At 36.5% G+C, this 17,285-nt stretch overlaps 1 protein-coding gene across 1 annotated transcript in view; it reads right to left on the bottom strand.

Moving 5' to 3' along the window:
* The window catches only part of MAN2A1 (mannosidase alpha class 2A member 1), a 214,105-nt gene that overhangs the window by 130,775 nt on the left and 66,045 nt on the right, over positions 1-17,285 (bottom strand). The window contains exons 6-7 of the mRNA XM_053565980.1: positions 6,770-6,943; positions 3,689-3,875 (exon numbers count right to left, since the gene is read on the bottom strand). Of these exons, the coding sequence (XP_053421955.1) occupies positions 3,689-3,875; positions 6,770-6,943 (361 nt within the window). The remainder of the gene's footprint in view (positions 1-3,688; positions 3,876-6,769; positions 6,944-17,285) is intronic.

Genomic DNA, 17,285 nt, shown 5'->3' with positions numbered 1-17,285 from the left:
AAAAGATGGAGACTTTACCTCTTTTACTTTTACATGGATGGAGCTGGAACATATCCTACTTAGTAAAACATCTTAAAAATGGAAGAAAAAATATCCAATGTACTCAGTACTATTATGAAACCAATTTACAATCACTCACACTTTCATATGAAGAATAGATCACAACTATGGCCCAAGATGGAGGATGGAGGAGGGGGGAATAGAGGAGAGGTCAGATCGAGGGAGGGTGAATGGAGGGATCACACCTATGTGCACAATGCAAGGGCACATGTCAGATCTATTAGTATAGAGTATAAGTGTCTTAACACAATAACTAACGTAAGCATTCCTAATTCTGTATGAAATCAGCACATTGTACCCCATAAATGCATTAACGTGTACATGATCTATGTGTTTATGATTTAATAAAATTTTAATAAAAAATAAATTAACTCAAAAACATGAGTAAAAAAATGGCAAGTATTATAAATTTTTCCTTAATGTTCTCACTTCAAGTATTATCCAAAAGGAGATGCCAATTCACAGTATAAAAATGTATGAAAGTAACTCAAAAAACATCAATGATGGAAAGGGGCATTTTTTAAAAAAGCATTTCACTAAATGACTAAAATTATAATCTCATACGGTCTTTCTACATTGTCTCTGAAATTGCTTTGCAAATCTGAAATTTTATCAATAACTTAATAACGTGGTAAGTAAAAAGTAACCAGTGCTCTTCCATAATATATAATGCTTAGTCTTCTGAGATAGCATTTGCACATTCCTTAATCCTTACTACTGATTTATTAACATTCTACATTTACCAAACGCTTTTAGATCATAATTTACAATAAAAAACACAACGATTGAGATTAACCACACAGAAACAGAAAAAAGACCCCCCAAAATAAGAAAAAGAAGCAAATATATAAACCACAGGCAAAAAATATACTATGATTGCACATTCAACTAGATTTCCCCAGACAGCTTGAGGGGAAAAGGGTTACTCTAAACCAATGGTTCTCAACCTTTCTAATGCTGTGAACCTTTAATACAGTCCAAAAGGGTCATGACCCACAGGTTGGGAACTGCTGCTCTAGACCTACCACCTGATCTTATGCATATGTGCCTAAGCACATACACAGAAAGGAAATCACAAACTTTAATGACAGGCCTTTTACATTTGTCATCTGTGCTGACCCGGATGCTCCTGCTCAGAAACCATCAACCCTGGGAAGGCCAGGTAACCAGCCTATACCACCTATCTTTCACCACATACTTAGTGAACTCATGACAAATCAATTGACCAACCGGAGTACATGCAAAGACAATTGTTCTTGATTTATTTTACCAGGTAAGAAATGTCAACTTACCTATAATCAGGAAGAAAAAAAAAAAATCCCCACAACATCAAATCATCTGACATTCAACAGAAATGCCAACTTAACATATATAGTACTCAACCAAAAAGAACTTGATGAAGAATGATATTTCTCTATTTGCAATGTAGAGGAATTTGCTGAACTGGACATATCAGATGGTGCCCTCTGTATACTATATTAAATCTCATTTTCTTTACGGTCTTTCACGTAGAAAGCTGAAAGGCAGCAATGAGCTAGAATGCCTGTGTTTGATCTCCATTCATCACCAGGTCAAAAAGGTGGTGATACCCAGATGTGAAGTGACCGGTGAAGATTTCAAAATATGTAAGAAGATTTAAAACAAACAAACAAACAAAAAAACTATGTAAGTATTACATAGATTCATGCTCCTGTGTGCGCAGAGGTGCCTGTAAACCACAGGGGCCTGGAGTTCATCACTGGAACTCCCTGAGCACAATGCATGATGTTGAGGGGCAATCACTGAAGGGTTAGATGAGACACCAAAAGAAATACAAAAATGTCTTTTTCCCCCTAATAATGTTCCTCAAACAAGTAGGATCAGCAGCACCAAAAAGACAGAAAGAGAGGCTCACAATACCTATGAATGCACTGGGACTCTACAACTCAAACATCTGGCTAACCTTAAAAATGTTCCCCGTTCCTGATCACCTGGGCAGAGAGGAGTCATGTAACTAACTACCTGTAAATACAAAAAGCTGTTTCCCCAAGTAGACACAGGCAAAGGTCCTACCACCCTCACCCCCTCTCCTTTTCTCTATACCTTCTGCTACATAATACACTGGCTTATTCTCCAGTGCCTACCTAGCCTAACCCTAGCTAGAAAGCAAGCTGTTCAGAGTTCCTCACTGGTTCCCACTGCGGTAGGAACCAAGAAAATGGAATCCTGGGCTGTTTTTCAAAAACTATGAAAGCCGGATTTTGATAGAAGGGCCCCATGGCAAGACTGCCATGTTGAAACACCTTCAAGTCTTCCACTGTGAGAGTATCACACTGGAACAGACCTCGTCTCCACAAAAAAAAAAAAAATTATCTGGGCCTGGTAGTGCACACCTGTAGCCCCAGTGACACTGAAGGCTGAGGCAGGAAGATCACCGGAGCCCAGGAGTCTGTGGTTACATTGAGCTCTGATTGCACCACTGCACTCCAGCCTGGATGACAGAATTGGAATCTGTCTCTAAAGTAAAAATTAAAAAAATTAAAAGAAAAAAATAGATCCAATTTCACCTTCTTCTTTCCATCTTTTTTATTTCATAGATATTTTATTGTTTCATTGTCATAAATTAACATTGATTTATGCAATTATGCTTCATTAGTAAATCACATAAAAAAAGACTCAAAAGAGAGACATATCTCCTTAATATAACTTCTTTTTAAAAAAAATTTCAGATTGATATGAGGGTATAAATGTTTAGGTTACACTGTTTTCATTTCTAAGGCAAAGTTCAAGTTGCAGTTGAGTCCTTCACCCAGGGCGTGTGCTGTATTACCCCTTCCATTCATGTACTCACATTTTTTCAGTGAAATTTTTTAAAAATAAATTGATTTGATAGCATAAAATCTTAATTTATTTAAAGGGATACATTATTTTCCTAGCACAGTTTAGTGTTTTTATATCACAATACAGTGTTTCATTTTTATTTATTACACAACACTAATTTTTAAGTGAAGATACTACACTTTAAAACCATCAATACTGGAAACCATGGGTAACTTGGTTCAGTAAGATGCTGCCATCATTCACATAATTTTTTTCTAAAGAAATGATTCATTTCTTTGGTTTTTATTTAAGTATATTTAAGTATAAATATTCCTAAGTAAAGTTTTCTATATGTGAAAAACATCAGAACGATATGTGTTCAGAGCTTGGTGGCACTCACTATTACTGAAATTGCCATTAAGGGAACAGATAATTACACTCTTTATGTGTTCCATTTCAGCAAATGTGTTTTCGGAGTTGGGTTGCTTTTTCCTATCAACTTGTTTAATAGGGAACAGAAAGCAGATGAAATCAATCAAACACAATAGACAGCTTTTAGAATGCAGGCAAAGGACATAGTAATAATTTATTACAAGTTATCCATTGGATATTGGCCTAACATTGTTCGGTTTCCATTAAACTATAACACGTAAGAGGTATAGTAAAGGCTCTGGCCTTTTTTAGATGCTTCAGATGTGGTTTGAATGGATAGCTCAAAGAAGGATCATGTTGGCTACTGAAGCCCATTTGTTCAACCCTGCAGCAACTCTCAGCTGAGTAGCTATCTTATTTGAGATGTTGTCTTCTTCCGAAACACATATTTTCTTACCTGCTCTGAACATTTCCAGCATGTATTGTTTCTGGGGGGACTCCCCAGGGACAACCAACTCTGCCTCCGGGAAGCCGTTTAAAATCAAACTGGCAGCATATTTTAGGATCAGGTCCACAAGTGTGAGGGATGTCATAGCTGTAGAAGGGCATCATGTGGCATAAAATATCTGTGACAGATCCCAGATCTGAAATAAAGAGCCAACACACAACCTGCATTTTATTAAATTTGTTTTCCCCCAAACTATTCAAAATGCTGTTGGTTTATACATATATAAGCTCCAATCAACAGTCCCTCTAACGTCTAGAACAGATACCCCAGCAGTACTTAATGCCACGGGCTGAAGGAAGATACACATCTCAGCCTCTCCAGGCTTCTTCTATCTAGCTAGGCCAGAGACAGAAAAGCCCCACCAGGAACCAGCATCTGCTGACCCGAAAGGATACAACTGAGCAGAAGTAAAAGACACACCAGCTCATACAAAATCATGGCCACGTCCATCCTTGGCCACACAGGAAGACCATTACGTTAGCTGCAGAGGCTGGGTGGGGAAAGAAGGGAGTACAAAAGGGAATTGGAAGAACAAAGGCAGAAGGCGGGATGGGGCTTACGAACACACTGGACAAAGTCCCAGGAGGGTCTTGCAGTGAGGACTAGAGGGCAACACAGAGAGGGGAGTTCTAGAGTCCCTCCACCATTTCACCAAAAAAGAGCCAGTGGGGGCATTTTTCACCAAGAAGGGAGCACAGAAAAAGAAAAATTAATTTTCAAAAACTAAACCAAAAAAGATAAGGAAAATGTGCAGTGATTCCTAATGTAGAAGTGTTCCTAATGTGTAATGATTCCTAATGTGTAATTAAAACCACAATTTTATCAACATGTTGATACCACTGCCCTGGAGAGCTCAGAAGCCTACAACCATGCAGGACAGGAGGACTTGACCAGAAGTTAAAAGTGATCATCTTTGTGATAACCCCCTTTATTTACGGACAGCTTTCCAATCTTCAGCAATGTACTGCTTTTACAATAAAGAAGATAAAAGGAAAACAAAAAAGAACGATTTACATTTTTAAGGAATAACTACTTCATTAAGAACTGGAACATACAAACAAGTTCATCTTAATTTGAAAACATCTTTTTAAAAGCAACATGTTCAAATTCACTGGATAAGTCCTAAAATTCTCCAGTTTTATTCATTTAGTTAAAATAATTACCACTTAATTTCCAAATTTTAAAACTATTAAACTCTATAGTTTCAGCGCTGTCAGCTGTTGCACTGATTCGTATTCACAAGAGTGACACCATGGACGCTGGTCACTAACGCTTGCTATGTGCATGGAGGCCATCTGTCCCAAGTGCCAGAGCTGATGGCAACTTTCCTTTTCTTTCTCCTATGGACAAGGACATTTTTAACACTCCACTGATTCTCCTTATACTCTACTGTTTAGCGGCTCATTTGTGCATTTAATTTTATCTGCTGCATTTTGTTGTGTCTGCATTTTATTAAATTCTACTGTAATTTTCTTTTAAGAAAGGATGTTTTCTATATTTCTTGCTAGTAGAGTATTAAATACATAAAAGTACTCAATAATTTCTTACTGACTGGTATTTATGGGCAATTTAAATGTAGACAATCATTTAAAGTATGGCTTCTTTAAATCACCAATGCTTCATTTTTCAAATTAACATGTTCCTTTGCATTTCAGCAAACTACACAAGATACAACCCCTTGCAAATTCTTACACTTCCTACAGGTTTAATTTTTCAGAATTAAAAATATGTATAGCTAATTGCTTTTCTTACTGAAAAAGCAGCAATACATATAAGAAACTTACCATCTAGATTTACAAATTATTTTTCTGAAATACTTAATGGGTCTAGATTACACAGAAAAGAAAGTATGATGTCATACAGTAATTTTCCAACATTGTTTTTTTTTTTTTTTTTTTTTTTTGTAGAGACAGAGTCTCACGGTACCGCCCTCGGGTAGAGTGCCGTGGCGTCGCACGGCTCACAGCAACCTCTAACTCTTGGGCTTACGCGATTCTCCTGCCTCAGCCTCCCGAGCAGCTGGGACTACAGGTGCCCGCCACAACACCCGGCTATTTTTCTGTTGAAGTTTGGCCAGGGCTGGGTTTGAACCCGCCACCCTTGGCATATGGGGTCGGCGCCCTACTCACTGAGCCACAGGCGCCGCCCTCCAACATTGTTTTAACAAAGAAATTCTTTTTCCAGATGAAATCTTACTGAGAACTCAATGCCCAGGGTTAGAAGCCTGGCCTTCAGGGACTGAAGAGAATTATATTCCAATCTCTGTTCTGTACCTATAACCTATATGATTTTTGGCAAATGGCTTAACCTATTTAAGCCTCCATTTCTTCATCATAAAAAAGGAATAATACTAGAATCCTTATAAAGAGTAAACGAGAGAGTATGTATAAAGCATATAACATAATGCATGGCTCGAAGTAAGGACTTAGTAAATAAAAATAAACAAAAATTCTTAAGGTGTTAAGAATTCAATGGAGGTTGGGCAGGCAAAAATGCCTAAATCTTGCCTGTTCTTCCGTAACAAAGAGCTGCCCAGAAGCATGTCCTTGGAATAGCTGGGTGCCTGCATAATACACTGTTAAACAGGTGATATAGTGATATGAGGACTGTTTAAGGATGACAGGGTTAGGTTTTAAAAGGCAATGCCTATAAGATGTAGAGATAAGAAAGAAGAAAAGAACACTGGCTCAATATAACATAAATGACCTGAATATCAGAATTAATCTATTTCAACTCAGTGATAAAATATGCTTTCTAAAATAGAAGGGAAACCATTATTTGCAAAATACTAAGTCCATATTAAAAAAATGTTTACTACGTTCTATAAGTAAGCATCAGTCTTATTGCTTAAAAGAATCTTGCCACAAATACATAGGATAAATAATTTTAAGAATATTTTTATGCCACCTGGTTTTTTAAGACTGACACTGAATAAAACCCACAACAGCCTGAGTTCATACATTTCCCAACAGCCTTTGAAGCAACATGCAGGTCAAGGGGGATCTCCAACTTTTGTCAAACCCTACATACCCCAATTCTGTCTCCAATAAAACTCCAGCGATTTCTGCAATGAAAAGTGTTTTTTAATTGCATAATGAACTCTCTGGATAAGCATATGAGAAAATCCAGAGAGTTTCAGAAGGTAAGCCATCGTTGGTGAATATCCAAAAGGATCGACAGCCCAGCCAGACCGAGGTTTCACTCCTGTTGATAAATAAGGTAAGTGTTATTTTTTTAAATTGATAAATGAAATAAAAAAGAAGTCATAACACATCAGACCCGTCAGAGTTCTATGGTCTCCTAGGGTAATAAGTCAAAGGATCTACCCAGCATCAGCCTTTCTCAAATAATCCCACCAGGACTCCATGAAGGCAGCATTCCGCCCCTGTCCTGTCCACGAAGGCAGGAGAATGCTCACTGAAATTAATCAGTTGGAGTTGAAATTAGCACCTTCACATCCTAAAGTCATGGCTATTTGCTGGTGACAGAGACACAAACAGGACCATGACCCTGTCCTCAGGGTTGTCACAGTCCTGTTGTCTGTGGAGTTAGCCCGGAAATTCACTCCTAAGTGACAAAAGTAATCTAACTCATTTCAACTTATGTTTCCCAAGCTCAACATTAAGGATTTTAGTTTGTCTTTTATATCTTGCAAACGGTCCCAAATTACTCATTGTATAGTGGCAAAACTGGCCAAAATAACTGTACTATATTTCATTAAATCTTAAAACATTTCGATGCTGGTGCTTTTTCTCTACCTAGAAAGAGATCAGGCAATGTTTCACAGCTGTCTCATACCAATTATAAGAGCCATGAACTGAAGACATCTATTTCACAAAGGCTTTAATGTAAAATAAAATAACAAAAATAATAAATGCACAGTTTAGACTTAATGAAATAAGATTATTCATCTAGCATTATACAAATCTGATCTTGTAATTATGTAGTGATTCAGTATTCTCGAGTAAGGCTTCTACTTACCACCTATAAACTGACATAAGTAATAGTGCTGTGTGCACATTTTTTTCATTCAAACACCTATTTAACACCTATCCACATACCTAAGACTCTGAAAGATCCTGGAGTTACAAAAATGCGTTAGTCTCAATCTTGAGATCTTGAATCTAGTTGCAGAGACTTCACTCAAATAGGTACACAACACAAAGTAACACAAAAGACAGAAGAGACAACTCTGTAGAATAACCGTAAAAAGTAACAGAGAAGGGGAGCCAGCAAAGAGAACTGAGAAGGAAACATCAGGATCCACAGAGGACTGAGAGAGTAGAGTCAAAATGAAAAAAGAAAATGCATCACAACTCAGCTGACCACATAATTGTGCATTTCACATAGCTGATTTGCCTCCAAAACTTGTAAAGAAAGATTGCACTCTACTTAGCAATTCTGTTTTGTGTGGTAGCATGAAACTAGGTTCTGAAACTAGGTTTAATGTATTCTAAAAACGAGCAAATGAAATCAAGGGAGTCGGGATGTGCACTGTAAACAAGTAACTACAAACACGGGACGTCAGGCTAGACTATACCCTAAGATACTGAGTTAGAAGATTATCAAGACTAACTTAAGAGTTTTCAACAGACATGAAAACCCAGATACAGATATCTTTATACAGATATCTTTACATGTATCCACAAACACGCATACACTCATCTCCCAACCCACCGCACTAGGAGGACCTACATGTAATAACAACTCAGTACTAATAAGTTCAGCTTAGCTCCCAGATCTCGACCCGTAACTACCATTCATTTTTTTTTTTGTTTCTTTGTTTGTTTTGTTTTTTTTTTAAATAACCAGAAAGAAATGGCTTCAGAGCTGAGGCCAAGAAAATACATGACAAGCCTGGAACATATTCCCCAGTCAAAGTAAAGGAATCGTGGGGACACAGTAAAATAACTCAGGAAATAGAGCAAAGGGACTTCTACCGGCCAAATCTGGGACAACTGGCATGTCAAAATAAATAATGATAGTTCCAGATTATAATCGAGTGAATATAACAATCCATGAGCTCACACTGATAGAAAGAAATAAACAGCAGAAAAAAGGACAGCTTTTCCTTTTAGTATAATGCCAACTAACAATCATAAAAGGAATGGTGGAATTCATCAATGATGCTAAAACTAAAGCAACAAAAGTTTGCTGAGGAATAATATTTACCTAGTCTCATTACATCTCCCTCAAATTATTACTTAGAAAGGGTTAAAAAAATAATAGGACAGTGAAGAAGCTTAGCAGACACACCTCCACCAATTCATGGAGGCTAGCATTAGCAGTACTGGGGCAAAGGGACATTGTGCGCCTCCTGATACGATGCACCAAGGACAGGGGACACCACTGCAGAGACTCTGCACCAAGATGGGCACACAGACAGGAGGGACATAAGATAACTTGAATCTAATCAAGAGCAAACAGACAAGTTCGCACTGAGAGGCTTCCTACAAAACTGGCCTATACTCTTTAAACATATAAGGGTAAAGAAAGCCGAAGAAAGCTGGAGAACTGTTCCAAATTATAGGAGACAGAAGAGACACGACAGCTAAGTGCACTGCATGACCCAAGAGTGGATCCTGAACTTGGAAGGAGAAAAGCAGCTTTTACAAAAGACTTATTGAGACAACCAACAAAATTTAAATATATCCTATGAACCAGACTGTTGTGTCAGTATTAATCTTCATAATTTGATAACTGTATTCTGAGTATATATAAAAATGTCCTTGCTTCTTAGGAAATAGGCAATGAAGCATTTAGAGATAAAGGGACAAGGTACCTCCCTCCAACTTGCTCTCAAATGGTTCAGGAAAACATGCCTGTGAATCTGCTGCGTACAGGACATATTCTTCCTTCCTAAGCATGACCACGCAACTTTTTATGAGTTTGAAATTAATCAAAATTAAGTTATAAAATAAAGGCAGACTAAGCTTACAAACAAGATAAAAATCAACATCAAATGCTACAACGATATCAAAGAGTTTAGTATCCATCCAAGTTAACAATTGCAGCACCACTGGCAATCTTTTCCACATCAAAATCATTTGATCCACACACAGGAATACCAGCCTATTCAGATGCAACGGAATAAAGAATCCTTGAGAGGAACAACATAGAAAAGAGAGGACCTAGCCAGGCGTGGTGGCTGACACCTGTAATCCCAGCACTCTGGGAGGCCAAAGTGGGAGGATCACTTGAGCTCAGGAGTTTGAGACCAGCCTGAGCAAGAGCAAGACACCAAGTAGCCTGGGTTTGTGGCACAAGCCTGTAGTCCCAGCTACTCGGGTGACTGAGGCAGGAGGATCACTTGATCCCAGTAGTTTGAAGTTGCAGTGAGCAATGATAGAGCCACTATACTTTACCCAGGGCAACAGAATAAGACTCTGTCTCAAAAAAATAAAATAAAAAACAGGATGTAAATTATAATTTTTTAAGGTTTGATAAAAAGGAGGCAAGAACTACAGAGAGATTTAGAAAGAAATACAGTATCTTCCTAGGGTTTTCCTTAGCATGAGGAAAATAGTATTTTTTTAGAAGGGAAGACTTAAATTTAGGGAAAAATACAGTATAAGAAAAATGAAAATTTGCCAATAAAGCATTTGTCAACACAATCAGGAAAAATCATCAAAAAGATTGTGTGCTTTCATGTCAGAATAAGATTTCAAAATACATAAAAGTAAAAACTTAAAAAATATTAAAAAACAATCATTCAAAAGAATAAACATACCAATTTTTGTCAAACCTCATAGGTTTAAAAATTAGAACATGAATAATATGAATAATAGTTAATTACACTGATTATTCTAAGTATATTAACCATTATTATTTAAGAGGAATCAGGAAACAGTCCTGTAATATGGATATTTTAGTCAAAAGACAACCTTAAAAACTCAAAGTTAGCATGGTTAAATTTCTATAAAGTCCACAAAAACAGAAACGAATAGCCAAAGATTAAATAATTTAAAAAGCATCCTGTAACTAAATGTAAAAATGAAGTCTCCAAAATAATAGCTGTTCTCAATTTAGAAAACAAAACCAAGAACACTATTCTAGTTTACAAGACGCAGCCAAGCTACATTCAGTAAAAAACTTCATACATGTGTTTGTTATCTTTAAAAAGGTGCAAAGTAACTGAGCTAGAGAAAAATCCCCTGAACCAGGCTTTTCTCTTTCTGGAATGTATCGTGAGGCTTACTCTGATGCTCAAGAGGTTAGTGACTAAGTTAGCAGAAGCCCGTGTTCAGTAAAATTACGGGAGGCCTTGGTCTCGCCTGACCTGCACTCTAGACCACACGGAACGCAGTCACTCACGCTAGGTGCCACGTAACCAAAGACAGGAGGCCACAGCAAGCAAAGGGACCCAGTCTACTGAGCTGTCATGATGTGGAAGGCTCTTCTGTTTTAACCTGATAGGAAAGTAAGTTTAAACAACCAATCTGGTTTTGGTTCCTGTTTCTTCTTTTCTGGCCCCTTTCTGCCTGCAAAGCTTACCTCTACCTTCCCTGCTCTCGTCAGCCTTTCTGTTCCTTAGAAGAGCTGCTGCCCTGTTCACGAATCACTAATAAAAGCCATTAAAGGTCTAAGTTCAGATCTTGAAACTTATTTTCTAAAAATTTCATTTATTGACATCTGAGGCCTAAAACTGAATAATTTTGTGGTTTTGTGTCACTATGTGTGTTCCCTGCACAAGATGGAAGAGAGAGTGAAGGAGCAAGGTGGCTTTCAGGGCTATTGCTGAGAGTCCCCAGGACACCCCTAAGCCTGTCAAAGGTCAGCACTGCTCTGCTCTTCTCCAGGGCAGCTGGAGGCAGCAGGAACACGCACTCTCAGGCTGACCCTCTGCCCGGTGCAAAAGTGAGCGCCAACTCCCGTCCAGCACTTTGCCTGCCTGGCTACACAGCATGAGCAGGAGAGATGTCCCAGGCACCTTCAGTTTGAGCCAGAGTGTCCACGTGTACGCACATGCGTGTGGACCAGAGCCTTCAGGATAAAAACACAGGAGAAGGGGAAAGAAAACACAGCTAAGGCAGTATGAAGAAACACAAAATATTTACATGGGCTTACAAATAAAAAAGAAGTTTATCTTTAAAAAATAAATACAGCACACTAATAGATAAAGATGCCATAGATACAACGGGAGAAAAGATAGATATAAAACGTGCAGAGAAGATAGTTTAAAACACTTTACTATATTCCTCTAATAAAAAGGTTTTTTATAAATACAGTCCCATTATTGTGGAATTAAATTATTCTCTGTTTAAATATACCTATGGAAAAGTCTAGAATATTATAATGTTATGTATTACAATACAGTTATCTCTACAGGGTAGATATAGGATTTTTGCTTACTTTCTATTAATATATATTTTTTGTTATTTTTTGGGTTTTTTCTTTTTAATTTCAGGTTAATATGAGGGCACATTATTTATCTTTTTAAGGTAAATTTTTTCCTATTTTCCTACATTGAGTGTATATTACTTGTGGAATAAAATACCATCTAAAACAAAGAATCATATATAGTTTTTATTTTATATTATAAATAATTAAAATGTTGATAAGAAGGTTATGTTTCTAATAAAATGATACAATTTATATTTTAGATGTCAATTAATTTATATCAATGACTGTAGCAAAATTTTTAGCATTATTAAAAAAATTTATCTCCAATAAAAGACACTGTGGAATTAGGATTTTAACAGTAAATTCTTTCAAATGTCTATAAACTGTCATGGAATACAAAGAAGGATGTAATGTCACCCAATCCATTTTATTAAGTATCATAGACCAATAAAAATATATATAACTATAGTACACTAAAAAAGAAAACCAATCTCATGTACGAAAATGGATATAAAATTCATCAACAAAAATGTTAAATAAAGAGAATTCAAATAGCAGGAAAACCAAAAGGGATTTACCCCAGGAAGTCAATAACTTTTTAACTGACCAGACTGCCATCACATCCATATAGCAAATAAGAAAAACCATATAGTATTAATAGATTCTGAAAGAGATCCAGTAATATTCAATATTTATCACTATTTGAAAAACAATAGAAAAAGAATTTTCTAAACACTATAAATAACACCTATCACAAGCTCCTAGATGATAAAATACTCAGTATAGAACAGCTAAACAATTTCTAATAAAAATCTGGAACAAGACCATATATAACCATTATCATATATATTACTCTAGCAGATTTGATCTATGCAATAAAATATCAAACAGATATATGGTATAGGGATGTCCAACCTGTGGGCTGCATGCTTATTTTGTAAGTATGCATGGACTGCTTTTGGGGGGTGGTTTTCCTGGTTTTTTGCTAATCAGCTTTCCTTAGTATTTGTGTATTTAATGTGTGGCCCATGATAACTCTTATTTTTCCAATGTACAACAGAGAAAAAAAGGCTGGACAACCCTCACTGAAGACTACTAAGTATTAAAAACAGGCCAGGCACTGCGGCTCATGCCTGTAATCCTAACCACTCTGGGACGCTGAGGCGGGAAGATCCCTTGAGCTCAGGTGTTCAAGACCAGCCTGAGGAAGGGCAATTAAAATCTCTACTAAAAACTGAAAAAATTAGCCAGGCATTGGCAGGTACCTATAGTCACAGCCAGTCAGGAGGCTGAGGCAGGAGGATCCCTTAAACCCAGGAGTTAAGAGGTTGCTGTGAGCTAGGCTGACACCATGGCACTCTAGCTCTAGCCTGGGCAACAGAGTGAGTCTTGTCTCAAAGAAGTAAATAAATAAAAATAAAAGATAAGACAATTTTCACTTTTCCAGATATTATTACATTCTCATCATAACTAATAAGAAATTATATAAAAATATAATAAACATCAAATTTGCTACTTAGGAGATCTATACACTTGTACCACATATACACATACACATATCAAAATTTTTCTTATATACTAGTACAAAATGGTTAAGAGAAATGAGAAAGATACCACTAAACAGAAATGAATAACCAGAAATAGACAAAATATTCCTAAAACATCTGTGACAAAGAGTCTGTATTCAGAACATACGAAAGACTTGCAACTCAAAAATGAAAGACAACTCAACTGAAAAGAATGGGCAAAGATTTATTAGAAACTTCAAGATAGGATATACCACTGGCCAATAAGCGAAAGAAAAACTACTCGACATCATCAATCATCACAGAAAGGCAAATAAAAACAATGAAATAAAATATGACTATATGCCTACCAGACTGGTTATAAGAAAAAAGATTGACAAAAGCAGTCCACACAAAAGCACAAATTTTGGTAAGCATGTGGAACAACCATGCTAGTGGACTACAAAATAAAACAACCACTCTGGAAAATTCTCTCGAAGTTCACATCAACTTAACATACATTTATCCTACAGCCCAGTAATTTTACTCCTAGTATTCACCCAAGAGACTAAAAACATTTGCCCACAAAAAGGCTTGTGCACAAATGTTTATTGCAGCATGATTCCAAAAAATGTAAGCAATTCAAATGTTCATCAATGAAAACCTGAACAATGGGATACTTCATAGTAACAAAAAGTAATGGATCACTAATGTACAGTCAGGATAAATCTCGAAAACGTTATGCTGATGATAGGAAGTAAGAACTTCCATACACTAAAAATAAAAATTCCAAAATGAAATTAAGAAAACAATCTCATTTACAGCAGCAAAACAAATAAAATGCCCAGAAACAAATTCAATTAAAAAGTACACGACTTTTACACTAAAAGTTATAAAACAAAACGGAAAGAAATTAAAGAAGATCTATCCTTGTAAATGTATCAGAAGACCTGATAATGGAATATTTCCATTGCAATATTTCCATCTTAGCAATGGAAATATTCCCCTGGACTGACTTACACATTCAACACAATCACTACCCAAATCTCGGCTTGTATTAAAAAATTCCTATGGGAAAAAAAAAAATCAAGAGACCCTGAACCATCAAAAAAAGCTTAAACAAAGAGCAAAGTTGGAGAAATCACAGTTTCCAATTTGAAAACTTAACTACAAATCTACAGCAGTCAAGACAGTCTGATAGTACCATAACAACAGACATTTAAGTCAGCAGAATAAACTTGAAGGTCCAAAAATAAAACATGAAAGAGTAAATCTTCATGGCCTTAGGTTAGGCAATTATTTATTACTATGGCATCAAAAGCGCACGCACGCGCACACACACACATGAAAAACAAACTAGACTTACTCAAAATGAAAACTTTTGTGCATCAAAATATACCTTCAAGAAAGGGAAAAAATAACACACAGAATGGAAAAAATATTGCAAATCATTACCTGTAAGGGACTTTTATCCAGAATAAATAAGAACTCTTACAAGCCAACAATAAAAAAACAAGGAAAAGATTATTAGAACAGACATTTCTCAAAAAAAGATACATGAGTAGCCAACATATACACAAAAAATTCTGAACATCAGGGCGGCACCTGTGGCTCAAACGAGTAGGGCACTGGCCCCATATGCCACAGGGTGGCAGGTTCAAACCCGGCCACAGCCAGAGACTGCAAAAAAAAAAAAAAATTCTGAACATCATTAGTCTTTAGGAACATGATAATCAAAACATACCATTTCTCACACACTAGCATGACTACAATAAAAAAGAAAGACAAGTTGGTGAAGATGTGGAGAAAGTTAAAATCTGGTACATTGCTAGTGGAAAGGTAAAATGGTGCAGCCATTTTGCAAGACAATTTGATGCTTCCTCAAAATGCCAAAAATAGTTACCAAATAACCTAGCAAAAATCTACTCCTGTAGAATGACAGATGGAAATATTCGTCCACACAAAAGCACAAACGTGGTGTTGCTGTAATTACCAGGGGGCGGGGGGGTCTTGCTCATAAAATCTATTTCAAGGCCAATATTTTCAAGCATTTTTCCCACACTCTTTTCTAGAATTTCTTATTGTTTTGTGTCTTAAATTTAAATCTTTTATCCAGTGATAATCAATTTTTGTCAATGGTGAGAGGTGCAGGTCCAGTTTCAGCCTTCTACATGTGGCAAATACCTCTCCCAGCACCCTTTACTAAGTAGGCATTCTTTTATCCAGTGCATGCCTTTGTTAGGTTTATCAAAGATCAAATGACTATACGCAGCTGGATTCATCTCTATATTCTCTATTCTGTTCCATATATCATTGTCTCCAATTTTTGTGCCAGTACTATGCTGCTTTGATCACTATAAACTTACAGTATAGCCTGAAGTCTCTTAATGTGATGCCTCCAGATTTTTTTTTTATTTCTAAGAATTGTACTGACTATTTGGGGTTTTTTCTGTTTCCACATGAAATTAAGTACTCTTTTCTCAAGTTCTTCTAAGTATGACATTGATGCTTTTATGGGAATTGCATTAAATCCGTAGATTGCTTTGGGTAGTATGCACATTTTAATGATGTTTATTCTTCCCAAATATGAGCTTGGTATATTCTTGCATTTGTTAACATCTTCTGCTATTTCTTTTCTCAGGATTTTATAAATAGGATTTGATCAAGCAAAACACTTCTGCAGAGCTGGGGTACCACAACCAAAGTAAACAGACAGCCTTCAGAATGGGAGAAGATTTTTGCATGTTATGAATCTAACAAAGGCCTGATAATTAGAATCTACAAATAACTCAAATTAATCAACAAGAAAAGAGCAAACAACCCCATTTTTAAGTGGACAAGAGACTTGAACAGAAACTTATCTGAAGGTAACAGACAAATGGCCAACAAACATGAAAAAATGCTCATCGTCTTCAATCATCAGAGAAAGGCAAATCAAAACCGCTCTGATATCACTTAACTTGAGTAAGATTAGCCCACATCACGAAGTCTCAAATATGCATATGGAGAGACAGGAACACTTCCTCATTGCTGGTGGGATTGCAAACTAATATAATCTTTACGGAAAGAGTACGGAAAATTCTTAAAGAACTAAAAGTTGACCCTCCTTACTAACGCAATCCGGTTAGTAGGTATCTACCCAGAAGAATAAAAATCATTTTACCACAAAGACATCTGCACCAAAATGTTTATTGCAGCACCATTCACAATCGCCAAGACATGGAAGCAACTCAAATGCCCATCAACCCATGAAGGCATTAACAAACTGTAAAGTACGTATACCGTGGAGTGCTATTCAGCCATAAGAAAAGATGGAGACTTCACATTTTTTTTTTTTTTTTTTTTTTTTTTAGAGACAGAGTCTTACCCACTATGTTAAGAAAGCCAGGGGGAAGACGGAAGCAAAACCAAGCAGGGCCCAAAGTGATAGTACTCAGAAAACATTAATTAGAATCCCCTGGAACCCACCTTATCTGAGCTACAAATCTATGAAATTCTCAGTGACATAATTACATTTCTTTTCTTTTTTTGCTTAAGGCTAATAATTTAAGTTTTCGTTTCTTTTTTTTTAAAGAGGAAGGGCTTTATTCCAGACCATGGAGCAGCAGCAGACTAGGTTTTTGTTTCTTATGACCAAGTGTCTTAACTAATATATCATTAATATCCTAAAAAATTCTAAATTAATAAAAATAGACCAA

This window comes from Nycticebus coucang, chromosome 17, assembly GCF_027406575.1.
Source record: "Nycticebus coucang isolate mNycCou1 chromosome 17, mNycCou1.pri, whole genome shotgun sequence".
Classification (NCBI taxonomy): domain Eukaryota; kingdom Metazoa; phylum Chordata; class Mammalia; order Primates; family Lorisidae; genus Nycticebus; species Nycticebus coucang.
Note: the sequence above shows the minus strand (reverse complement) of the source record. Positions and strands in the feature narration are given on the sequence as shown.